The 26,953-nt window shown below is 45.3% G+C and overlaps 1 protein-coding gene across 3 annotated transcripts; it reads left to right on the top strand.

The window, feature by feature from the left end:
* Nucleotides 1-1,753: 1,753 nt before the first annotated feature.
* On the top strand, nt 1,754-26,953 carry LOC311029774 (tenascin-like). 3 transcript variants are annotated; one of them, XM_084035109.1, is made up of 29 exons: nt 1,754-2,141; nt 8,466-9,014; nt 9,472-10,785; nt 11,128-11,391; nt 11,480-11,595; nt 12,363-12,516; nt 13,673-13,942; nt 14,060-14,245; nt 14,329-14,418; nt 14,550-14,813; nt 14,984-15,379; nt 16,092-16,523; nt 17,376-17,651; nt 18,886-19,158; nt 19,298-19,570; nt 19,657-19,929; nt 20,394-20,708; nt 21,919-22,191; nt 22,385-22,507; nt 22,678-22,821; nt 22,929-23,048; nt 23,190-23,333; nt 23,409-23,539; nt 23,831-23,963; nt 24,224-24,375; nt 24,992-25,088; nt 25,165-25,326; nt 25,579-25,742; nt 26,174-26,953. In XM_084035109.1, exons 2-29 carry the CDS (start codon nt 8,531-8,533, stop codon nt 26,282-26,284), a joined length of 7,134 nt encoding a protein of 2,377 aa, XP_083891235.1. In that variant the 5' UTR covers nt 1,754-2,141; nt 8,466-8,530; the 3' UTR covers nt 26,285-26,953. The 3 variants fall into 3 exon arrangements, with proteins under 3 accessions (XP_083891235.1, XP_083891236.1, XP_083891237.1); XM_084035110.1 differs by lacking the exons at nt 18,886-19,158; nt 19,298-19,570; nt 19,657-19,929; nt 20,394-20,708 and having other exon boundaries at nt 1,757-2,141; nt 26,174-26,949; XM_084035111.1 differs by lacking the exons at nt 14,984-15,379; nt 16,092-16,523; nt 17,376-17,651; ... (2 more) ...; nt 19,657-19,929; nt 20,394-20,708 and having other exon boundaries at nt 1,761-2,141; nt 26,174-26,937.

Consider the following 26,953-nt stretch of genomic DNA (forward strand, 5'->3'; position numbering starts at 1 on the left):
CACTTGTTTGTCTCTGTGTTGTGGCTTCGTGTGTCTGACTCGAGCATCCTGAAATGAAAAGTGACAAATCTACTTAGCTCTGTTGTGCCGTTAGATTAGCCAGGATTTCTTGTTTTTCGTTTCATGCTCCTCCTTTGGGCCAGTTCATAAAAACAAGGCCAGGACTTGTAGTTGTCTTTGGAAGTTGGTTATTTATTTATTTGAGAATGCAGAAGTAAAGGTCAAATCTATGTACAGATTTAGGATTTTGTTGGAAAAACTGATGCCCTGTATCATAAAAATATTAGATTTGTATGACTATAAATTAATGGCAGAACCAGTCAGCGGTTATACATTATCAATTATTCCCCAATAAGAAATAAAAAATAGCTTTTTTTTTAAAGATTGTGAGGATTTGCTGCTTGTATTTGTCTTGTGTGATAGTAAACTGAATGTATTCCTGATTTTGAGTCTTGGTCTCAGAAGAAAAGCCTTTTTAAGAAGTCATCTTGGCTTTTAATGTTTTTTTTTTGTTTTTTGTGTGGGTGTTTTTCAGTTTGACATCTTAAAGGCCAACTATTAGTATGATGGGTATGAGTTGGTACCTGTTGTTCATTGGCCCCTTTTTAAACTATTTTATTATGTTTTGTCCCTAAGAACTGATGCAAATGTCACCAGGTAAGCCAAAGCATTCAATTATTTTAAGCATTTTCTAGTTTTCTTCATCTTATATGACAATAAATTAATCATATTTGGTTTTGGGTCTGTTGGTTGGACAAAACAAACCATTTTTAAATGTCACTTTTGGCTATAGAAAATGTGACAGCTGTTCTTTAAACCAAATTATTTATCGATGAAACCAGAAAAAAACGATAAATTCAAACAATAATGGAAAATAAACAAAGGTTGCCTAATCTGAATTATTCCCAATCAATCTAAATGACATCTTAACCAGTCTCACGGACTCTTAAAAAGATTTAATCCTCATCTAATCAAGTCTGCGTCCGTTTGCTGCCCGTTTGCCCAGCCGGGCTTCAAGTAGTCTCGCACGTTTTTACACATTTAGGTTTTGGGACCAAATGATATGACATCCTCCCGTTTTATTCCAAGATGTCGACCTTGAAAATGTGTCTGCTTCCTGCTCATCCCATCTGTTAAATGTATGAGAATGAACCCTTGTCTGTGCAAGAAATCACCGTGTCTGGGTTAGGAAACATTCCCTCCAGGAATTAAAAGATTGGCTTCACTGTTTTTGCACTTTTGAGTCACATTTCATGAATGTTTCACTAACTAGATAATTACTGGACCTATTCAATTGGGAAACGTGTTGCAGATTTATTCAATTAAGAGTGCTTGCATGCATAATAATAAAATGTGGTTACAGCTGCTGTAGATATCCATCAGTGTGACAGAACTGGAGAAAGATTGGCTGTGAGCGATTTAGAGTGTAGTATGGAAATGAGGGGAAGTGGTGATGTATGACTGAGGAGGGGATTCCCCTAAATATCATAATATATTTGAGGGAAATCATCAGACTGATTATTCATCATTTGTGCGTAAATCATTATCCCGAAGTTATTGAAAGGAGCCGTCTGTCTGCCGTCTACGTTCTGCCCTCACTTTCTTCTCGTTCCCGGCAGCTCCCCCCCCCCCCCCCCCCCCCCCTCTCTCTCTCTCTAATTTTCCTGCACAACCACAAAGCGCTGCTCGCTCTGTCATGACTCCCAGCAACACTGGCATCTCATTTAAAAAGGCAGCAGCCCGGATTAGTTGCAGCAGAAGGGAGGGAAGGAGAATAACGGCTATTTAAGGGGTTGGAGTTTTAAGCAATGGGGGTCTGACCTAAACTACTCCTCACACTTTAAAAGACATTTACTCCCACTCTCTCCCTCTCTCTCCCTCTCTCTCTCTCTCTCTGTGTGATTTCGACTCACTCGCTCTCCTGTCAGTGAAGGAGCTGAACTCCACACGGAGCTGTGAACGCTGAGGGACGATACGGAAGCTGGCTGAGGGAGGACTGACACCTTGCCAGGGAGGCTGCAGGAAGGAGACACATCAAGAGCAAAGCATCATTTTTCTGGTGGCTTCAATGAATGTGTGACGACTCGGAGGAGCGCCTCGTCTTACCTGCACGGGCTCGTGAGAAGTGGATCGTACTACAGGTAAGAAGATGTCAAATATCCATGTGACACAGAGGCACATGAATAATACAGTTCTCTTGACTTTCCTTTGAGTGTTTCCTTGAATTAGCGTCTTCACACTAGAGGTGTTTCCTTCAGCAGTGGGTTTCTGTCCAGCTTAGGTTACTGCAACGCCAGCAGGCATCGATTATTGCTTATTGGAAGTACATTCTTGGTGTATACTGCAACTTCTTCCTCAGTCAGACACACAAAGCAGCCAATGCAGGATCAGAGATGATGGCCGACTGCTGTGGGAGGGAACATGCAGAAGCTTTGATCCGCAGCCAAAAAGATTCTCTCACATTTGTGTCAGGTTGTAGATCAGTGTGTGTGTGTGTGCGTGTGTGTGCGTGTGTGTGTGTGGGAGCAAAAGAAAGCACGTATTCCTTTGTCTGGTGCAGTTTTGCAGCCTGATGATTCATCACATTACCTTCTGCAATGTAATTCAGTTTTCATTGTGTGTCATGTTTCCATCACAGAGATTAAATTAAAGGGGAAAAGTGGATTGTCGGCTCCGCCAGTGTGGGAATGAAAAATAGAAATGTCTTCATCCATTCAGTCAATTAGCTGCACTTAGTTGGAATCCAAGTCTGGTTTACAGTGGTTTGAACTTCTGAATGTTTCAGCCGAGGAAGATTTCTAATCATTTCAGCTCCTCTTGATCTTGTTTTTTTTGTCGTATCTGAATGCACGTCATGTCCCATCTGCAGCTCTCTGGTCTGGGATGTTTTACTGCCTCTCTGCTATGTGCTGACTGTCCTGGGATGTGTCTGTGCAGCAGAGTTAGAGAAGGTGTCTCCATGAACCAAACCTCTGTCAGAGGTTACAGCTGCTTTCATGGCTGGAGCTCCCCCAGGGCTCGTCCTACACCTTCCCCCTGAGTGACCTCTACACACAAAAGGATGAAAAACACACACATTTGATGTAAAATATGTCCAATTTCAGTGTGAGCTTGTGTGACCAGAGTGACACTGAGGAGTTATGTGTTGGTTTATTGAATGTGTCTCTTTTTCCTACTCAATTATCTCATGGTTGAAATCATTTTACAGTCCAGAAATGGTCATGGGACGACATTAAAATATGTAAATCATCAAAATATGCTCTTAAAATAGCACTTGAACATACTGGTATTGCTGATTTGCACACATTTTTAGTGGGAAAAACAGTCAACTAATCCAAAATAAGTTATCATCATAGTCTCCCTGAATAAATTAATAATAAATAAATGATTAATAAATAAAATATATATATATATTTTTGCATCCTGTATTTTTTAAATCAGGCTCCTTTTTCGCTCATTATCCCAATAATGGAAATTCCCCATGATCAGCTTATATCGTTGCATCCCTAGTACAGAATACCTGAATAAAATCTATATTATATAACGGTGCACTAATGATGTGTTAGTAGGCCTTTAATCTGCCAGATTGTCTAGAATCAGGTGTGTCGATTATGAGGTGGACTGAGCACAGATGGCTGTTTATGTATGTGGCTGCATTTCTAGCTAATTAAGATTTTCTTGGTCATTAACCAGTAGAGGAATGTTTTCAGAGATCCTCCCAGTAGGGCTGAACAGTTTTGAAAATAATATCTGATTGCAATTATTTTTGCCTGATACTGTAATTGCGATGTGATCTGCAATATAAAAGGGAATTTAAATGTTTTATTTACTCTCAAGAGCAAACAACCATCCAAAAACAAAGAAAAGAAACGTTTATTAGCCTCTATTACAAAGAAAAGAAGCAAATGATCAATATGAGAAGATGGAACCAGCAGGTGTTTGGGATTTCAGCTTAAAAAATGGCCATTTATCAAAACTTTCAATTGATCCATTAATCGTTTCTTCTCCGAAGAAGGAAAAACAAGTCTCCTGTTACAAATCTTCAGGCTCCTTCTCCTTAATTGAGGAGAGACCCCGTCATTTCACATTGGAGCTGAAGTCTGCATCCTGTCCAGGCCCTCATGGGAACACACAAAGCTCAGGTTTATTATGCTTAGAGGACCACTTCAGGATATCAGTGCAGCAGAGGGGGGAAATGTGCAATCTGCTAATGAGGTGTTTGCAATTTCTGTTATTGTGGTATCGGCTACTAACGAGTCCAATTAACTTTTCCCTGAGATGGTTTCCAGCTGCTCCAGATGCCACGAGAATCAGACCGTGTTCGTCTGTGATATTTTAGCTTTTTTTTTTTTAATTTAGCAAACAAGCAGCTGCACCCAGTTGATGTTCACTGCGCTGACCTGAGAGCTGACACGCCGCCGTCAGCCATAAACGTTTCTCCAGGAGGAGTGTGAGCCAGACATGCAGCGCTGGTGTTGTTCTCCTGGGTGTGAAACGAAAACAGCAGCTTGTGTCTCGTCACCAGAAAGCAGCTGATTGGACACAGATGATCACTGTGACATGCAGGGCACTTTCCATTTTCTGTCTGGACGGCAGGGCAAGTGCCCTTTTTTAAATTTTTTTTTTTTTATTTCTTTGACAAAGCAAAACAGATGTCCCGAGTCCAGAGCCAACATTCCCAGTTTCCACGCGGGAAAGTTCCCATCTCGCTGCCAACGTGAGAGAAGAGTAGTAAAGCTGCAGCAATTCTGGATTATAGCTTAGCGAACAGGTTATATTTATTTCAATTTGCTCTCCAGATTGTCTTCCCATGTCCAGTCGTCACATGAGACGTCCTTGGTCAACCCCTGCTCTGCTTCACTTGATGTATTTGTGGCTTTTTTTGTTTTGTTACAATAACAAATCTCCTTTTTTATTTAAATATTTGATACAGAACGGCTTAGTTGAGACACTTTTGAGGTTGTGAAGAACATCTTCAGCTGAGGATTTTAATAGGGTTCGTTTTAACCTCCAAAACCACAAATTATCAGTCTTTGTGGGTTGTAAAGTTTTCTAGGAAGAGATCAGAAACATATTGACAGACCTAGTTTGAAGATTTACAACAGCAGCCACAACCTGCCTTTTTATCCCCAACACTCACCAGATGTGCGAGAACTCGTGAAACTCAAACTCAGTTTTATATCTGTGTCTAAGGTGGAGCAAAAATGTAGGTCAGGTCAAAGGTCATGACTAGAAAAGGGGGATTGATTGAGTGGAGTTTAAAGGCTCTTTGGTGACAGTTATGGAAAGTATTTGTCTTTTGATTTGGGGGATGATTCACGCAGCCTGTCATCCAAATATAACCAAACAAAAATGAAAGAAAGAATAGAACGTTATTCCTCTTATCTGCTATAAACCACAAAAGGAACGTCCTGTCAGCTCGTCTGCATTCAGGCTGTTGGCCGTTAGCCCGCTGTGCTCTGTTGATTCCTGTTTCTTGATCTGTTTTAGTGGTTTTCCACAAATATTAATCTTGTGCAGGGGGAAATTCATCACAAGCTGTCTTGAGCTTCTTCATATTTTTTGCTGAAAAACAAATGCACACAGGCTCATTCTGCCCATTAATGCTGAAACGTTTTGTGTTAATCATTTGTTATTAGTCTATTAAGATTGTGATATTCTATGGAGGCACCCTTTAGCTTCTGAGGCAGACCAGGCTTTCAGCTAACTCCAGTTTTAACCAGCCTGCGTCAATATTAGACAGTCAGATCAACCGACGTAGTATATAGAGCAAGAAAGTCAGGTGGGAGGGGAGGTCGACGGGTCAAACAAACACAGGACTTTCATCCTGGAGCCCGCTGTTTGTGTCCCGTGTGAAACTAAACGCCGAAATGGGGTCCATTGGTTTAATACGGAGACGATAGTGGGAGGCAGACCTGCGGGTGTGTTTCTGAGGATTGTCTGACTCGTGTTCTTGCATATTTGGAACAGACACACAACATTTGTCTAAATGATGGAGTGCTGAAGCAGAATTCCACTAGATTTTTTTTCCTCCACGTTTTTAGTTGTTATTATTTTCATTTAGTTTTATTTCCGGCGTTGGAACTCGTATGTTTGTTGCTTCATTTGCTGCCTTGTTTTTTTGTTATTTTTGTTATTTTTTTTCGAAAGTTTCCATTAATTTTCAGTGTTATAATCAGTTTTTGATTTTGAATGTCTGGAGTATAAATTGTTTCCAGAAGTTTCCAGGAGAAGAAGCTGAATCCAGGTGCAGCACATGTATTATATATATTTATATATTATATCATAGCTGTCACCGAATGAACGATTCCCTTCTGGAAGTTGTTTCTCATTTGTTTGCAGGTGCTAGCTTCTGTCAGCCGCTACCAATCCAAAAAATCTGGACAGAATCCTGCATCACTGACGGGGATGCAACCTCTTCTTTATGGAGCTCGCTGCCTCCCAGACGTAGGAGCAGACATGTATATCTGCTGCAGTGCAAAGATGCATCCGTTAGTCTGTCGGCCTTTTATATTCATTTTCAGTCACTCAAGTAGGGCTGCAACGATTCATCGAGTTACTCGATTAACTCGATTATGAAAATTCCTCGAGGCAAAACATCTGCCTCGAAGCCTCGTTAAATTCCTATGACGCGCCTACGTGCAGGGATCCGATTGTTCCACACGGACCGTTGTTCAGGAAGCACCAGCGCGTCATACACGGTCATTCATTCTGAATTTAGTTGGCGCGATGGTGGAAAGTCAGACTCAGAATGTCCGTAAACGACAGAGAGTATCGGGGCTAAACAACGGTATCCTGCTTGCCCATGTGAGCGATTTATTTCTGACAACAAAACGAATGCGTAAAGTTGTAAAATGTGTGACTAGATGTCTCCTCGTCTCCGTGGCGCATTTCTCCGTTTTGTTGTATATCGATCACTTCTCATCCGCCATCTTGCGAGTGACGTATAGAGTTACGTTTATGCATCGGACGCTCGTATTGGCTCCCGTAGCAGCTTTTACAGCCAATCGGAAAGCCTGATTTACGCTTGGCTGTGAGTTGTTGTGTTTGCCCAAACGGACGGAGGAGTTCAAAGCAGAGAAAAGAACGGTCAAACAGTTACTGTAGTGATAGAGAAAGCTAAATACATAAATGGCACAGAAGAAGTACACTATATACACACATATTTAGGGCAGGGAGAGGAAAGGGCCATTGCTGGCAAAACAAAACGTAAATTAAATGTTATCCATGTTTTATCCAAGTTGATTTAACTGTATTGTTGTTAAATTCTCACTGGCACTTAATAAATGGGCTTAGTTTTGGAGCCAAATTTTGTAGTTGGAATGAATACCTCTGTTTATTTTTTTTAGAAATGCTTGATCATTTTACAGCCACATCATTTTCGTTATGCATTATTTGTTGTGGTTGTTTAAAAACGCAATTTTTTTTTATCCGATTCCTCGATTAATCGATCGATAAAGTGCTAAATTAATCGATTACAAAAAGAATCGATAGCTGCAGCCCTACACTCAAGTAACCCAAGCAGGCTTTCCCACGCCGAGGAACCTTGTCATTACTTCTACTTTGGCTACCACAAATTATAGCGTTGTTGGCGTCTCGCTGATGAAGTCATCTAGGGTGAAGAACAGTCCTGTGTAGGAGATTGTTTTTGTATTTTACATTATATATACATATACTATTTCAACAGCTACGTGTTTTCCGATATACGTTTGCTCCTGTGCCCACAGTGTTCTGTTGGTTACTAATGTAGCACAAACTGTAAATAATAATCAGAGTCAGTCTGTGTGGGCCACCGAGAAGCCTGGAGTCGGTTTGAGTAGTGTGAAGGGATCCTGGTATCCCGGACTGACCTCTGCTGTTTGTTACAACGAACAAATGTTTGGTGCAACGTTGAAGTGGGAATTGGAAAAGTGCGATAAATCTCCAAAAAGTGGAAGAAAAAAGGCTTCATATGGAGAGTGCAGAGTTTGATTATCCCCAAATTAAATCAGTCAGACAATGGCTTTATGTATGGCATTACATTATGGATGTATGCAGATATTGTGCATTTCATTATTTTGGGGAATTTGCTTATGCAATTTGCAGAGTTGGATGTGAACATCGATACCTCTGTCATGTCTTTGTGAGAAATATAAATATGACTTTCCTGATTGGACTCCAGGAAGTCAGGAAACGAGTGGGGGGGGGGGGGGGGAATCACAATATCATAGTTTTGTTCGATCTACAATCAAGAAACAAACTGTCAAAATATTTAAATTACTATCATGTGAGAACAACAATAAATTATCACATTTGAGAAGCTTGAACCATTAAATACAATTCAGCAACGATAACTATATCAGTTATCTTTCAGTCAGCTTATCGGTTAAGTGACTCATAGTTGCAGCTCTACGAGTCAGCTTATCGGTTAAGTGACTCATAGTTGCAGCTCTACATTACAATGAAACTGTCTTTGTGTTTTCCAGATCATCACGTTTGATGAAAAATCGCCTTTAAGAGGTTGAAGCAGATATTTATTCCCTCCTCTAACATGGGTCCACGAGGCGTCCTGAGCTGCCTCCTCCTGACCGCTTTGCTCAGCTTATCAAACGCCGGCCTCGTGAAGAAAGTCCTGCGGCATCGACGACAGACTCTGGAAACCCCCAAAGACCACAACATCACGCTGCCGAGCGCCGACCACCCTGTGGTCTTCAACCACGTCTACAACATCAACGTGCCCGCCGCCTCCCTGTGCTCCGTGGACCTGGACGCTCCGGAGAGCACGCAGCTCCGCCCCAAAGACGCGGCGGCGGCCTCTTCGGAAGGCGGACACGTCACCGAGCACACGGTGGACGGGGAGAGCCAGATCGTCTTCACCCACCGCATCAACATACCGCGGCAGGCCTGCGGGTGCACCGAAGACCTGCCCGGCATGAAAGACCTCATGAGCCGGCTGGAGATGCTGGAGGGGGAAGTGTCGGCGTTGAGAGATCAGTGCAACGGCGACGGGGCCTGCTGCGGCGCACAGGTCACAGGTAGGTGTCGCTCGTCTGGTATGGAGTTTTATCACTCTGGGACTGCGTTGTATTGAACATCACATGGCACATCTGTTCCATTCATCTGTCGAGGAGTTCAGGAATTCAGAGTGGGCGAATAGTACTCCGAACAACTCTCCGGTTTGAATGGGGCTTTATTTGACTCAAATGCCATGACATACAGATGCTGAGGTCTTCTCCTGGAATAGTTGCTAAAAAACATGAGCTTTTCTGGGTGACGCACTCGTAAAAGAAGAGATTGGCATTTCAGGAGATAAGCTTATTGCCGAGAGTTAGAGAAGATAAGATCCATATCCCTCTACAGCAGCTGTAGCCAGCAGCTCTCATAAAAACTGGAAGCAGGGGAAGCTGCACCCGACCAAGAAATGAGAAGATGATATAAAGCTTTCTATTAGCTTTTCTATTGATAAAAAACGTCTTTTCTTTCTTATCAAAGGTGCGGTGGGAACTAAACCTTACTGCCACGGGCACGGAAACTACAGCACCGAGTCCTGCGGCTGCATCTGTGAGTCTGGCTGGAGAGGACCCAACTGCACTGAACCCGAGTGTCCCGGTGACTGCCAGGACCGAGGTCGCTGCATGGACGGAAAGTGTGAGTGCTTCAAAGGCTTCTCCGGAGAAGACTGCTCCGTCCAGGTCTGCCCCGTGGACTGTGGCGCCCAAGGCCGCTGCGTGGACGGCGTCTGCGTCTGCTCGGATGGTTTCTCAGGCGAAGACTGCTCTGAAAGCGAGTGCCTCAACAACTGCCTGGGCCGCGGCCGCTGCGAAGACGGGGACTGCGTGTGCGACGAACCCTGGACCGGCTTCGACTGCTCTGAACTCATCTGCCCCAAAGACTGCTACGACCGCGGACGCTGCGAGAACGGCACCTGCTACTGCGACGAGGGGTTCACTGGGGACGACTGCGGCGAACGCACCTGCCCCAACAACTGCCACGGTAACGGCTTCTGCGTGGACGGACGGTGCGTCTGCGCCGCCGGCTTCAACGGCGACGACTGCTCTCGGCTCACCTGCATCAACGACTGCAACGGCCGCGGCACGTGCTTCAACGGGATGTGCATCTGCGACGCGGGCTACCAGGGCGCCGACTGCAGCCAGCTGGCGTGCCTGAACAACTGCAACAGCCGAGGCCAGTGCGTGAACGGACAGTGTGCCTGCGATGTGGGCTTCCAGGGAGACGACTGCTCCGAGCTCTCCTGCCCTAATGACTGCCTCAACCGGGGGCGCTGTGTCAACGGGCAGTGTGTGTGCGAGGAAGGCTTCGTCGGGGAGGACTGCAGCATCTGGAGCTGCCCCTCAAACTGCTACGGCCGCGGCGAGTGTGACGAAGGGCGTTGCGTGTGTCACACTGGCTTCACCGGCGATGACTGCGGCGAGCTGAGCTGCCCCAGCGACTGCCGAGGCCGTGGCCGGTGCATCGACGGGCAGTGCGTTTGTGACGAGGGCTTCTCTGGCGAGGACTGCGGTCAGAAAGCTTGTCCCAACGACTGCCTGGCCCAGGGTCGCTGCGTGGAGGGCGAGTGCGTCTGTCGGGAAGGCTACTCGGGACACGACTGCTCCGTGCAGGCCTGTCCGGGGAACTGCAACAACAGGGGGCGCTGCGTCAACGGAAAGTGCGTGTGCGAGAGCGGGTATGAAGGAGAAAGCTGCGTGGAGCTGAGCTGCATCAACGACTGCCAGGACAAAGGCCGCTGTGTGGACGGTCGGTGCGTCTGTGATGAGGGATACATCGGAGAAGACTGCTCAGAAGGTAAGAAGCCCTGGAAACACGATGATACATGAGACTTTCCAAGTAGATGTACTCTAACAGAGGTCTTCAGGCCAAGGCTTATAGTGACCTGGTGGAGGGACCCCCTTGTTGAAGATCTTTGCAGGATAAAATTAAACCCAGAGTGATGTAGTTTCTTCTTATTCTAAAACTATTTTAGTGAATATAAAAGAGGCTTTCGGTTTCTGGACTTTTTTTTGGCAGTTCTTCACACCGCAGCCAGATGTGATCTGGAGTTTGCATTAGCTTCGAGAGGAGGATACTCAGTGATGGCATGAGAAACACCCCTTCACTTTCCTTTCCTTTTCCTCTTTGTTTTTCCAGTGTCTCCTCCAAAGGACCTGTCTTTTAGAGACGTCACCTCTGACACGGTGGGCCTGTCCTGGACCAATGAGATGTTGGTAACGGAGTACCTTGTGACGTATGTGCCCACCAGACCTGGCGGTCTTCAGATGGAGTTCACCGTGACGGGAGACAAAACGGCTGCCAACGTCAAAGAGCTTGAACCCGGCATGGAGTACCTGATCAACGTCTACGCGGTTCTGAGCAACAAGAGGAGTGTCCCCGTCAGCGCCCGGGTGGCCACAGGTAGTCGCCAACACGTACTCCTCCATATCCATTGACAAATCAGCTGACTTGCCTTCGCTATCAATGCTTTTTGTTTCCATCCCTCCAGAGCTTCCAAAGCCAGAGGGTTTGATATTCAAATCGGTGAGAGAGACCTCGGTGGAGGTGATGTGGGACCAGCTGGACATCCCCTTTGACGGCTGGGAGATCTATTTCCGCAACACGGTCAGAGTCTGCACATCTCTTTTGAAGCCTCACCCAGGATTTTATCAAGTGATGGGGGGGGGAGGTGATGAAGCAATGCAAGCTTAGTGGAAGCCTGCACAGCATGGAGTCGTTTCAGTGCTAACCAGTTAAATTGCTTTGACATGTGGGGGGAAAAAACATCAGTGAGGGCAAAGTCTGGATGAGTAAATGTGTTGCTCAGAAATTCTTTGAAAATAAATGACTGTGCCAGCTGATAAGTCAGAGAGACTTATGCAGAGTTTACAGCCATTTCCAAATGTGCATGTCCTCTCCTGACATTGACGTTTGTGTTGATAAAAGGCTGTGTGATGTCGTTAACTACACACAACAGTTATCAGACCTCACACATTTTCCTGTGCTGTGTCACGCAAACACAGCGTTGGTCCATACTTCCTGTAAACTGATTACTGGAGTTTTGTTGTTTCTGCACATAGCTGTAGTTAATGTGCCTGGTTTTCACCAGCCCTCCGGTTCTGAAAAGTGAAGCCAAGGTGGAAGTGCCTTGAACTTGCATTCTTTCTACTGACCATCAGGGGGCGACTCCTGGTTGCAAAAAGGAGTCTTAGCTTTAAATTCACATGCAAATATAAGATCCATGCCTCTAGCTTTTGACAAGAAAGCAATTAAGCCTTTCCCCATAAAATGTCTTATGTTTTCGGGTCAGAATAATCCATAAATCTTAGCCTGATTTTCTCACAGTGATCTGGTCTCGTTAGCGTGTCCTGTCCCTTTATGTTTCCTTGCAGAAAGAAGAAAATGGAAAAATCGTGAGCACCCTTCCACCTTCCCAAACCCAGTTTGTCCAGTCGGGCCTTGGACCAGGACAGGAGTACGAAGTCTCTGTTAACATCATCAAGAACAACACCAGAGGACCTCAAACATCCAAAACAGTCACCACCAGTGAGTCTCAAAGCCTGTAAACAAACATTTCCTCAGAACTCTGGGTTATTTAGACAGAACGGGTGAGATCATAGGATCAGATGCTGCGATTATGTCATTTCCCTGCTCTGTCTGGCAGCGATTAGCAGTTCCGAAAAACCCTCCACTTCACTTGAGCATAATATAGAAGAAGAGTGATAACAGGAAATCCTAGCTGGCTCTCCATCGTTCCATCTCACAGATTTTAGCTGAAGACTTATAACTCAGACACAGTGACTCTCAGCCTAAGATGGCATTGGAATAGATTTATTTTCACTTCATCCTGCTCTGAGCTCTTGACCTTTGCTTTGCTGAAGCTTTTATTGCACTGTTACTCCATACGTCACGTTGGTGAAATGCCCCCCAGTTGCTCATGCGATCGACATGGCACGCCAGGCCAAACAGCTTTCATTGTACATGGAAAAGCCATTTAGTTTCCCGTCGGTATCTGATGTCATTTATTTGTGTAGGCTGAAAGTAGACGCAGCTCCCAGGAATGAATGATAAAGTGAGTAAAGTGAAACCTTTCATACTGTTTTTTACCCCCTGGAGGTCTTTTTTTACGTGGAGAAAAGATGTCTCCTCCACATGTAAACACAGGAGGTTTGTCAGGTTGTAAAGGGAATCACATTATATTTCACCACGGCCTTCTCCCTCGTTGATCCACATTATTGCTTCGTTCTTATGAGAGAGCCAAGTTGAGTTTTATAAGGGCTGTTTTATATATAAAGGCTACATTTGCAAATGTCACTGTTCCTGCAGAGACATATAGTTATATAGTTTAGAAGAACTTTGCAGACACTTCTCTGCTTAAGCACTCCAAATGGTGCACTATTTGAAATACACTTATTTGCTTGCTAAGAATTAGATGGATACCACTCTACTATAGTTTAGAATAATGACTGAAAGCAGGGGAAACCCCTTTCTTTCATTCATTCAGAATCATCTAAATGACTTACTTTAATGCTGACAAGCATCTCTTAAAAAGATGGATTTGTGTCGGCTTGTGATTGTCTTCAGAAGCCGTCACGAATCAGCTTGTGAAGACAATCAACTCATTTCTATTTTATTGTGATTTAACCCCTTGACTCTTTGTGATTTGATCACCATCTTTCCTCTCTCGTACCTGAACCCCCAGACATCGACGGCCCCCAGCAGGTGGAGGTGAAGGACGTGACGGACTCCTCCGCTCTGGTCGGCTGGTCTCAGCCGGAGGCCCCCATGGACAGACTCACCATGATTTATGGGCCCAGCTCCGACCCCTCGGATGAGACCAGTGTGGAGATTCCGGCCCTGGATAAGCAGTACAGCATCGACGGTTTGAGACCGGACACAGAGTACAAGGTGTCCCTCGTGTCCAGGAGTGGAGAGCTCACCAGCGACCCTGCCACCGCCACGTTCACCACAGGTAGGCTTTCCATGGCATATTTGTATTTGTATTCATTTGAAAGCTGCTTGTGTGTGTAGAGATTGCATGACAGACATACTGTCTCCTGATAGGACTCTAAATGTTTGTTTTTATTAGCGCTGGACTCCCCGACGCGCCTGCAGGCCGTCTCCCAGACGGACGACAGCATCACTCTGGAGTGGACGAACAGTCGAGCCGACGTTGGCGGCTACCTGGTGAAACACAGCCCCATCTCCGGAGCCACTCACGGGGAGGAAGTGTTCCCACGGGGACCGGGAGACACCACCAAAGCTACCATCACCGGTAAGGGGTCAAACGTATCGACAACAGCCCCACACACACGGGGGTTGTGTTAGTAATTTTCCTTCCATCCCGCCGTGGTGCAGGGCTGAAGCCGGGGACGGAGTATGGCATTGGTGTGACTGCTGTGAAGAACGAGAGAGAGAGCCTCCCCGCTACTACGAATGCTGCAACCGGTGAGCTGCCAGGAACAGCTGTCCAAACACTCGTCCTTCTCACCGCCTTCATAAATACACAGACGGACAAAAAAACAGGTGACAAAATCAAACTAATGAGAGGAAAGTGATTATTATTTCCCCTCTGCCAGATATCGATCCGCCCAGAGATTTTGGAGAAGTCGAGTCCTCAGAGACTTCCCTCACCTTGAGGTGGCAGAAACCTCGGGCCAAGGTCGGCGGCTACCGGCTGGTCTACGTTTCCAGGGACGGCCAGGTGGACGAGGTGGAGATCCCGGGCGCGGCGGATAGCTGCGTGGTGTCCAACCTGACCCCCGGGATGAGCTACACCCTCACGCTGGCTGCAGAGAGGGGCCACCAGAGGAGCACGCCTGTCACCTTACATGCATCCACAGGTGGGTAGGGGAACAGAAACATCATAACGCTTACCTCCAAAGCAGATTTAAATATGCTGTTGTGTCTTTCTGAAGTTCTATCAATGACTTCCAACGAACACCGAGAAAATAACTTCCACTGAAATGATGCTTTCTTGATTTGTGCCCCTTTTTTTTTGTTTGTCTCGTAGCCTCTTTCACATTTTATTTAGCTGACTCAGACGACCGTGAGCTAACGTCTCCTTCAGGCTCGGAGGACAATGTCATTAGCTTCGTGCATTTAGACCCCTCCGAGTCCCAGTTCTCCGTGGGGACCAATCACGACGACGAGCTTGAGAAACTGACAATATCGCTGGTCTCGCCTGACGGATTTGACCTGACGTGGAAACTAAAGGCTGTCTATGATAGCTTGGCGGTAGAATATAAAGACACTCAGCGGTTATGGGACGCGAGAGAGGTCCGACTTCCTGGAGATGCCGCTGGCTCTAGAATCCAGGGCCTGAATGCATCGACAGAATATGAAATAAAACTTTATGGGATTGCCGGTAGCCAGAGATCTGCGCTACTTGAAGCTGTTGCAGTCACAGGTATCTCTTTTAGTTCCATAGGGACACTTTGTCCTGTTTTTAGTTTTTCTCTATTTTAGTTTCAACATTTGGTAAGATCAGAGCAGCGATATGATTTGCATGCATCTCATTGAGAATACCTTTGGCATGATGACAGACCATGTGACCTCATCCCACCAGAATGTTGCCTCCCGAAATTCAAATACAAGAAGAAATCTACAGCGGGAGCCGTTTAATACCTTCAGATACGTGGAGTTCTAGTACGCCGGCTCTCCCGATTTCTTCCTGCATTTGAGCTTTTAAGTGCAACGATGTTGCTCTCTGAAAAGCTGAGGCCAATTAAAGGATTCTCCGGCAGTCGGGAGGAAATCCCAGCGTACGTCACTCGCATGTCAACAAGTGGCTTCAGAGCGGTCGTTCTTTTAGAGCTGTTGCATGGCTTTACCATCTATTTGAAGACAACTGTGCACTTCCACTCCGGTGGGGCTACTCAGAGGCTTCAAACAATTAATGGCGCTGACTCCAGTGCCATTAATGCCTTCAGCTGTTGCTTGATGATATAGGCCGCAGGTCCTGGAAACACCGGGACAGTAAGAGGAGAAGGTTTTATCGAGGACAGAATTATTTGGCTTGAATTGTACAGTATTTTGTTTCTTCTTCACAGGTTCCATTTTCAGTCATCAGCAGAGCCGGTTAACAAATGAATTCTCTAACCTGCTTTTATTCATTGTAGCGCCCGAGCCTACCTCCCCAGGTGTTGTTGAATTGAGCATCAAAGATGCCACAACAACAACAACAACAACAAATGTGGATGTTGAAGCCATTCAAAGCCCAGATCCCCTCCCTCCTCTGAACTCCTCTGATACTGGTGAGATGGGTTCTGGGGCTGAAAGCTCGGGCCTGGAGCTCCTGGGTGACCTCACGGTCAGTGTGGCGTCCACCAGCGTGAGCCTGGTGTGGTCGGCGCCCGCCGAGGCGTTCGACGGCTTCCTGGTGGAGCTCAGTGCTCCGTCGGGGGAGACACAAGCTCGCGTGATGACACTACCAGGAGGTGTGAGGGAGGCTGAGATGGAGGGTTTGTCTCCCTCCACACAATATCTTATTACTTTGCAAGGGCTGGTGGAAGGGAAGCCCTCTTTACCTCTCAAAGTTTTTGCTACTACAGGTACTTGGAGCTAGTATTTCTTTTTTTTGTAGGCTTTTAAGACAACCCATCATCATCACATCTTATATTTCAGGATGGCTGCACTGACTATTATTTGTTATTGTTGGTTATTGTAAAAGACAATCTTTCATCCTATTTTTCCTTCCTTTGCTTTAATTCGAGTATTTGGGCTGCAAAAAAAAAGAAAAAGATTTGAGCGATAGATTTCATGATTAATACTTCCAGAAAAATTTGGAACATTTCAGGATCGCTATTCACACAATGAATCAAAGTAATAATTTTTTGAGAAAAAAAGTCTATTTACATGTTTAAGTGAGAACATCTCAAGATTAAAATCCTAATATTTTGAGAAAATGATGTAATATTTCAAGATTTAAGTTACATTAAAGTTTTTTTTTAATTGTAATATTTAAATATTAAAATGGTAATAATACATGATTAAAGTTGGGATATTTTGAGAGAAAAAGTAGGAATATTTCAACATAAAGGTAAAAATATTTCAAAATCCTAATGTTTTGAGAAAAAAAGTTGTATTATTTCAAGAATATATTCTTAATATTTCAAGAAAAATCTGGTTATTTCAAAAAAATGTTATACATTTCAAAATTAATTCCTGGAATAATATACCCTTTTTCCTGAAATATGATATTTTTTTCTGGTAATTTGAGTAAATGAATTCAACCAAATTTACATAATAGTTATTTCGATTTTAATCCTGAAAACGGAGATGTTTTTTTCTCCTAACTGTGGCCCAAATGCTCAGTGGTATTTAATGCCAGATGAATATAGTCGTGATGATTACGATCCAGCTTGCCCTTCAGTTGACCCCACTGTGATCTGTCTATCTCCCAGAGGAGCTGAAGCCCATGGTGGTGAACCTCACCACCTCTGACATTACATGGGACGGCTTCACTGCGTCCTGGAGCCCCTCCGCTGGGGAATTTGACAGCTTTGTCATTGAGGTAACAAACCTGGACAATTTGGAGGAGAGCCAGAACCTCAGTCTGTCCGGAGACGCTTTCAGCCTGGGCATCTCCGGGCTGAACCCCAACACCAGCTACATGGTGGGCCTGTTTGGGATGTATCAGGGCTCCTTCCTTGAACCCGTGTACACTGAAGCCACCACAGGTACCTGCAACCGTTTGCAGCGTTGCAGCGTTTTTGTCCTCTTTAACTTCCTTTCCTTTTTGTTTTAATATTAACGTTCTGTTTCAGTCGATGTCGCGGCCGTTAGAATCCCACTCACAGTGGAGCGTTCCACACCTCGCTGCATGACACGACAACAACACAATAACATCATTTCTGATTGGTCATCGCTGTCCCAACACCCTGTGGGTGCCGCTTCATCTTAACCCAACATGCCATGAACCACTCTTTACCCTCCAGCCACTGTTTCTGTCTAGCTGAGAGAGGGCGGGGTGATGGGGACTCGTGCCGCATCACTGAACAAACCAAACGCCCCTCAAATGTTCGCCCTTACCCCCGAACGGCTCCCTCCCAGTTACCAAAGTGCATGAAGCCCCCTCCTCCCCTCCCCCCCCCCCCCCCCCCTGCATCGTGGTGAGATTTGACGCTGATGTGCTGCAATGATTGCAAAAGCAAAACCCATAACTTTCACCCACTTTCACGCCATTGACGGCGTGACCATCTCATTTCATTCATCAACCACTCATTCAGTGAATCATCGATTAACCTTCAGGGATCATTTGCTCGTGGATGTGCTCAGTTTGACTCACATTTGAGCTCTGTTAAGTTTGTGTGACATTAGTTGGTCGATTCTGATTCAAAAATATCCTCGTTTCCTTTTTGAACTACTAGGTGGCAAATGATTCTTGTCGTTATCAAGGTAAAAGAGTGAATAATGTAGATGTTAACGGTAACGCCACCTTGTTTCTACATCTGAATGATGCTCATTTATCTGCTGCATGTTTCGCAAGACTTAATTTCTCTTGGCATGTGAAAATATGTCTTTATTGAAGTTGAACTTTCTCTGTAGCTGTTCCCTGTTCTGCTTTGAATCGCTCCAGTATGCAGAATTTATCTGGATCTCAGATCAGCAGCATGACCACATCTCCCTCCACATGCATGAAAGAGACATTTTAAATTATTATTATTTGGCATCACACGTTCGTCCATCTAATAATCATCATTTTTTAATGAAAGCAATAGGCGTAATTTGTTTAAAAGTATATATTTATACAAAAATATATGCATGCGTTTAATCTTTTAAGCTACTCAGACTATCAGGGATTTTTTCAGGTGGTGAGTGTCCTGTAACTCAAAGCAATTAGGTACCAGTGTTTTTTTTTAAACTGTGTTCTAAAAAACAAAATGAAAATCTAATAATGATTTCTCTCTTTAGTGAATGAACCAGTGGTTGGCAAACTATATATCTCAAACTTAACGTCAGAGAGCTTTTCAATCTTCTGGAACGGCACAGAAGGAGAGTTTGATGGTTTTATCCTGGAGATAATTGATTCTGATTGGGTGACGGAGCCAAAAGAGTATAACATCTCCCACAGTGATAAGTCCCACGACGTCCGAGGGCTCAGGCCCAGCACGGACTATGTAGCCTACCTCTACGGGATGCTCAAAGGATCCCGAACAAGTGCTGTCAGTGTTGTTGCATCAACAGGTATTTAGATTTTTGTGTCTTTGCAAAGAATAGGGGTTTTAAATATTCTTACCAGCAATATACAGTTGATTTGGGCGAGAAATACGTGCTTTTCTATGTCGATGAATGAATCTATTTTTATATTTTTCTCTCCTTGTAGCCGAAGAGCCCGATTTGTCCGGGCTAGTTGTTTCTAACGTTACCTCAGACAGATTGTCTCTTTCGTGGCGGACGGGAGCGAAGGCTCTCGATAACTTTATAGTAGAAGTCAGAGAGTCGGCCTCGCCCTCGCAGGCGATGGGCCGCGCTCTGCCCGGAGACGTGCGCTCCACCGTCATGGCGGGGCTCAAAGCGAGCACGAGCTACGACATAAAGCTGTACGCCAGCGCCGGCGGCCACAACACGCAGCCCCTGTTTGACGTAGCCACGACAGGTATCGCATCATTTATTGATTTGTTATTGACATTTAATTTGCCAGAGCAACGTAACTGAAAAGCCGTGTTCTCTTTCCCCGTTCAGAGGACGTCCCACTGTTGGGGCCCATAGCCGCCTCGTCCGTGAGCCCACATAACCTCAGCTTGTCCTGGAGCACTGTGTCGGGCCACTTTGACGGCTTTGTTATCCGGGTCAGTGACCCCGAGCAGCAGTCTGACACGCTGGAGTTCAGACTGCCCGGCCAAGCCCGTGACATTACCGTCTCTAACCTGATGGATGCCACGGGCTACGATATTGAATTGTACGGCGTCTCTCACGGGCGCCACACTCCCTCGGTGTTAGTGCACGCCGTCACAGGTACAACGTATTTATCTCTTGTAGTAAAAGGTTTGCAAAAAGACTCTTCGTTGACATAATTAGGGTAAAAGCTAAAGCCAGAACTGTTAATATGCGGTTCCTTTAATGGTCAACGCTGTTTTTACCTTCACGTTTTGTGATGCACGTCTGCTAATTGCCATCTTTTGCCTTATAAGAAATCCCAGCAGCACCCTTGTTTTGGTTTTGTGACTCCAGACAGGAAATGCAACCTTTTAAAATATAGAATTAGAGGAGAGTTTGCATCCATAAGTTTGGGCCTTTAAAGTCAGCGGGTATTCAGATCGTAAACTTACTTTTGACCTCACAGGAAGAACAGATTTCATAACATGCTTTTGCAACCATTGCACACATAATCCTCCTAATTCAATCTTGTTCCCCCCTCCCACATGTCCCCACACACACACACACACACACACACACACACAAATCAAACTCCTCTCCAGCTCCTTTGCCCAAAGTGGAAAACTTGACTGTTTCCAATGTAACCCCCTACGGCTTCCGTGTGTCGTGGGAGGTGAAGCAGCAGCAGCAGCATCAGCAGGAGGAATTAGCTCCCTCTAGTGGCGGCTTCAGCCGTTTTCACATAGTGGTGACAGACTCTGGCTGGCTGCTGGAGCCTCAGGAGTTCACTGTGCCGGGAAACCAAAGTCACCTGGACATCTGGGGCCTCATCACCGGCATAGGCTATGAGGTCCGTCTGACCGGGGTGTCAGAGTCGGGGCTCCTCTCTCGGCCTCTGACCACAGTGGCTGTGACAGGTACACTCACAGAGCGCTTCAGGCCCCCCCCCCCCCCCCCTACTAAAGAAGTGTTAACTACTGTACATTTAACTTAATGATCCAAATCTGAAGTCTCACCATCACAGCTGGGCTTTTAAGATCCATGCTCTTTGTAGAAGAATTTAAAATAGAAGATATCATTCATTGTTGACTCCCATGTTTTGATGGTGTGGCTTCAGCCTTGCACTGTGACCTAACACAACTCTTTCTCCAGACTGATCTCCCTTCATCTTTTTTAAGCGTTGGCTTCGTCCCCAGCAGGAAGAGACGTGGAGCTCCCGTCTGTCTTCTTCTCTACCTCCAAAATATGAGCAAGCATATTTGTTTGTTTTCATATTTTAAAATGTGTTTTCCTTCAGACTTCTGACATCTTTCCCAAGTTACTTTCACCGTGCTGCTACCTTTTATTATTTCCCGCCCCCGAACCCCGTCTCCTGCCAGATTACTTTCCCATACAACTGAACTGCACTCTCAGTTACGTTTCCAGGAAAAACTGGATTTCTGGACCAAACGGTTGCTGCTCTAAACACTTTGTTTTAGGAGCAAAAGGACATAGTTAGGTTAAAGCAACAAAACCTGGCTAGCTTTAGCTAAAAAACTTAAAATGACTACGATATTGACAAAACAAACATGCAACAAAAACCATGGAAAACGACCATCAGTTCCCGAAGAATTCCACAAACTTGTTTGACGATGCAGTTTTGTCGTGTGGGAACATAATCGTTTTTTTTTAGGAGAGCGGGCTGCTTTATCAATCTGGCTTCAAAAGGGAAAAAACAAAAGTGATCAGACGCAGGAAAACACTGATAAATCAACGAGACATCCCGAGCATGAAATGTCGGTTGATTTAACTTGTAATCTCATTCGTTTCATTGTCTTTTTGAATGCACTGAATGCATCGAGGCTGGCCTTGAAGATCTGAACCGATGCCCGACAGACGGAGGGAGGATAATAACCTCCGAAAAGCATCTTGTCTTTTTAATTCCCCCGGGCCTTCGTAGCGTGTGTGCTGTGGTTTTAACAGATTTCCACTAACGGACGGCTGTAGCATGGTAGACCTGTCTGCCAGCCGGAAACCTTCTTGCCTGATTGCCGACTTCCTCCACACTCCTTCAGAAGTTGATGAATATTTCCGGGTGGGAATCAAACCCACCAAACTGCAACGTTGTGTTTTCCTTGTCCAACTCAGAGGCTGAGCCAGAGGTGGAGCATCTCTTTGTCTCGGACATCACGGCCGACGGTTTCCGCCTGTCGTGGGCGGCCGACGAGGACTTGTTTGACAGATTCATCATCAAAATAAGAGACGGCAAAAGGTTAGCCCACCCTCGGGAGTACAGCGTCCGCGGCGCCGAGCGGACCACCGTTTTAACGGGACTCATGAGCGGCACCGAGTACGAAATCGAGCTTTACGGTGTCACGTTGGATCAGCGCTCCCAGCCTATAACTGGGGTGGCTCAGACAGGTATATGTGTGTGTACTAACTGTGTGTGAGAACTGGACCCACTAATCAGCTTTACTCCTCTGGTTTAGGATTAACTCTGATGGAAAATCTCTCTTCTTCTCCGAGCTTCTTGCGATGTTATTTGACATATTATCCTCGTTTAATTCTCTCTTATTTTTTTTGTGTCTCTGCTCAACCGTCTCCACATTCCCAGGCCTGAGCACACCGAGAGGACTCAGCTTCTCTGAGGTGACCGACTCATCGGCTGTAGTTCATTGGTCGATGCCAGGATCTCCGGTGGATAACTACCGCATCACCTACGTGCCCTTTGAAGGAGGTGAGAGGTCAACGGGCTCATTGTGTTGCTTTAGTTATGGGATACATATTTAAGTTATGGAATTCAATGACACTTTGTGTAAAGAGTGACCTTTAAATGTGTATTAAAAGGTCAGATTTCTGTATGACCAGTACTTCCGGACCTGTATGTTCCTCTCTGACCCTCCACAGGAAGCCCTCTGATGCTGACTGTGGACGGCGGTGTGTTTGAGGCTCTGCTGCCCGACATGATCCCCGGTAAACTGTACCAGGTGACCGTGAGCGCTGTGAAGGGTCTGGAGGAAAGTGACCCCAGCACCGACACCGTCGCCACAGGTCTGACCTCCTCCTTCTTCTTCTTCTTCTTCTTCTTCTTCTTCTTCTTCAACAGTCTCTGTGGCGGACTGAAGAATATTTAATCTCCTTGTTTCTGTGTCCTCCAGCTTTGGACCGACCTCGGGGTCTGACTCCCGTTAATGTGACCGACTCCTCGGCCCTGTTGTTATGGCAACCGTCTGTGGCCACCGTTGATGGTTACGTCATCACTTACAGCGCGGATTCAGGTGTGTTTCTGCATTAATTATATTAACTTAATGTAGAATATAACTTAACCTCACAAATAGAAAAGTTAGACGTGTGTGACACTTCCCTGTGACTGTGATTTACTTGGTGCTGATTGGTTGGGGGGCGTGTCCTTCCTACAGCGTCCCCTCTGGTGGAGCACGTCTCTGGGAACACGGTGGAGTTCGAGATGGGGTCTCTGGTTCCAGCGACGCACTACACGGTCGGAGTCCACGCCTTGAAGGAAGCCCAGAAGAGCGACTCGGCCTTTACCGAGTTCACCACCGGTACGCCCACAGAGAGAGAGTTAGTATGGATCCTCGTCTGCTTTCATGAATGATCACTCTGCTGTGCATTCGTAGGCGTGGATCCTCCCCGTGATCTGACGGCTGTTAACGTTGAGACCGACGGTGCCACGCTCACGTGGAAACCTCCGCAGGCGGCCGTGACCGGCTACACGCTCACCTTCTCCTCAGCCGACGGGTCAATCAGGGTACGAACACTTCACTTACAGCCTCACGCACGACTTATCCCAACAACTTCCTCCGTTTGGAGCATTCACTACAAGTAACAGTACTGCATTCAGAACCTCACTTAAGTAAAAGCTAAATCTACTCAAAGTATGAAAAGTACTCAGCGTCTTACTCTTATATATACTATATATCTGCAATTACGTCTGCATGTTTTTAACTGCTTTATATAGGTTTGCTTGTATATATTTTTATATATATATGTGTGTGTGTGTGTGTGTGTGTGTGTGTGTGTGTGTGTGTGCGTGGACCAGGAAGTGGTGCTCAGCCCGACGGCGTCCTCTTACAGCATGGGTCAGCTGACCGGCTCCACCGAGTACAGGGTGAAGCTTCAGGCCATCGCCGGAGCCCAGCGGAGTCGTCATGTGACCACCGTCTTCACCACCAGTAAGGAGGAGGGTTTAGTTTCATATGAAAAGGCAGATCTGGCAGGTTCGTCCTGCAGCGCTCCAGACGCACATCAGAAGTGTTTTCACTGCTTTGAGCCCAGATTCCATTCCTCAATGTGATACTCCACCTGTGCTTATCTGTCACGCTGCCCAAGGAATGGAAACTCACTTTTTCCTTCTCTTTCTCCTCACACATGTTGGATATGAAGCAGCTCAGGTCTCTAAGGTTATATGTTCTTTTTTAATGCGTCCCTCTAGTCGGACAGTTGTACAGACGGCCTCGGGACTGTGCTCAGCTCCTGCTGAACGGAGAGACGACCTCAGGGCTTTACACGGTCTACGTGGGCGGCGAGGACGGCCCGCCCATCCAGGTCTACTGTGACATGACCACCGACGGTGGCGGATGGCTGGTGAGTGAATCCATAACTGTGACATGCAGGGTTCATACGGGTGCTGGAAATCCTTGAAAACACTTGAGTTTTGTGGTGTTTTCCAGGTTTGAAAAGTGCTTGGATTTAGACTAAAGTGCTTGAAATGTGTGTTCTATGTGATGACATCTATGATAGAACAGAGAAAAGAAGATCTCCATGTTTGAGGGACTGAAAACAGCATTTTCTGACATTTCTGCATGAAAAATGACTTTTGATGATGAACAGATGATGAAAATAGTTGGTGATTATATTTCTGTGGATCTGTTAGTGGAATTAGTTTTCCTTTCATTTGTGGTCCTTCTGTAAAAAGCTGTCTCCAAACATCATGTTGGTTGTTTAGAGGACAATAACATCTCATTTAATGTGATGAACAAGTGCAATAATAAGTAGACTGAATACTTACCATTGGATTGATACAAATATGGAGTTTACCACAGCTGGAAGGTGCTGGAAAAGCATGGAAATGCACCTGGAAATGCGTGGAAAGTGCTTGAATCTGACTTTGGAAATGAATCCTGTATATGATCCACACTTCTCTGATGACAGACGGTAACCACGGTGACCTTGACGGTGCTTGTTGTGACACCTCCTCTAGGTTTTCCTCAGACGGCAGAATGGAAAGTTGGAGTTCTTCAGGAACTGGAAGAATTACACCGGCGGCTTCGGCAACATGAACGATGAGTTCTGGCTCGGTAAGAAGAGCTCTTCTCTCTCTCTCTCCATCTTTCTCCTCTTACTCTCTCACTCACACGTGTTAAATGATCGCAGGTCTCTCCAACCTCTATAAAATCACAAACTCCGGCCATTACGAGCTGCGGGTGGACCTGAGGGACGGCGGGGAGTCGGCCTACGCTCAGTACGACAAGCTCACCATCGCAGAGCCGAGGACGCGCTACAAGATCTACATTGGAGCGTATAGTGGAACAGCAGGTGGGTGCTGGGGAATACATGTTTTAAGTCTACGATGAGGGCATTTAATTGTTTGAAAAACTTCTAAAAGATAGAAAACATCAGTTTCTAAACAAAATAAACGAAAAGTGTTAATCATTGAGATTTTAAAAAGAGGTGCAGGTAGGAGGATGTTCTTCCTTTTAGACAGTCAGGTTTCCAGTCTTTATGCTAAGCTAATAATAAAAGCTACTGGTTTGAGTGTTTCCTGAGTGTGTTTCCTGTCACCACCAGGCGACTCCATGACGTACCACCAGGGTCGACCCTTCTCCACCTACGACAACGACAACGACATCGCCGTCACCAACTGTGCCTTGTCCTACAAAGGTGCATTCTGGTACAAGAACTGTCACCGCGTCAACCTCATGGGCAAATACGGCGACAACAGCCACAGCAAGGTACGATGACCAAACATTTAAAAACAAACTAAACAAAGTCCTACAGCCCGTGCAGTTTGAGTCTTGTACGTCGAAATTTTGCCCCTTTTTTTTTTTTGTCTAAAAAAATGTCAGTTTTTATATTGGCAAAGATTTCTTCAAAGATGAATATTGGTGGTTTGAAAGACTGAGCTGTCTTCCCACAGTTCTGCATAATTGCTATTTTAATGTGCTAGGAACAATATTTAACAAATTATAGAGATAATGTACCGAGTATTTTATTGTACCTCTTACCGTTTTACTAAATAAAGCTAAAAGAAAAATGTACCGTCATCTACGTAACTGTTTGCTTTTCATCTTCGGTCTTAATAAAGCAGCTGATATCAGAATTTTCCTGGAGACTTCCCTCTGTGTGTGTGATGTTTTTATTATATATATCTGTATCTTTGCAGGGGATCAACTGGTTCCACTGGAAGGGCCACGAACACTCCATTCAATTTGCAGAGATGAAAATCAGGCCGGCCAACTTCAGAAACTTCGAGAGCAGAAAAAAGCGATCGTAGACGCCTCATCCCCCCCCCTCCACCCCCCGAACTTCTGTTTTCCCTCTTTCTCTTTACAAACAAACAAACAAACACATGCAACAAAAGACAATCGCACTGAATGTCAATCAAATTCCGGCTGTGAGAGAAAAACATTTGCACCAAGTAGCCGAGTCACAGTTTGGTTCCTGTTGTGCATCTGTGATTTAATATATTAGAGCGTAAATGGACTTACATGTTAACCAAACGTCTGTAATCACACGAGGAAATACAACGTGAGATATTTCAAATGGAGCCACTGAATCTGTAACATGTCAAGGGCACATAGTCAGGAGGCATCACCCCCCCCGAAAATGACCGAATACAGCGTTTAATTCCTCCATCGAGTCAGAGTTGTTGTTCACCAGGGTGAATAAATAAAGTTCCATCCTAATGAACTCTATGAAATGTCACGTATTTACTGTACGACCATTCGGACTAATGCCACTGAATTCATATTTAAATTTTGATAGAAGAAATGTTCTGTAACCTTCAATACAAAATAAAGTATTAGTTTGATATAAGTGTGTGTGAGCTCTTTTTTTCTTCTTTTTTTTTATAAAGTGACATTTAAATTATTTCCACCTTCATGCCAGCAGATGGCAGTGTTTGCTCTCTTTGCAATACTGTGTGGTTGTCTGGAGCTGCATT

This window comes from Eutrigla gurnardus, assembly GCF_963514095.1.
Source record: "Eutrigla gurnardus genome assembly, chromosome: 19".
NCBI lineage: Eukaryota > Metazoa > Chordata > Actinopteri > Perciformes > Triglidae > Eutrigla > Eutrigla gurnardus.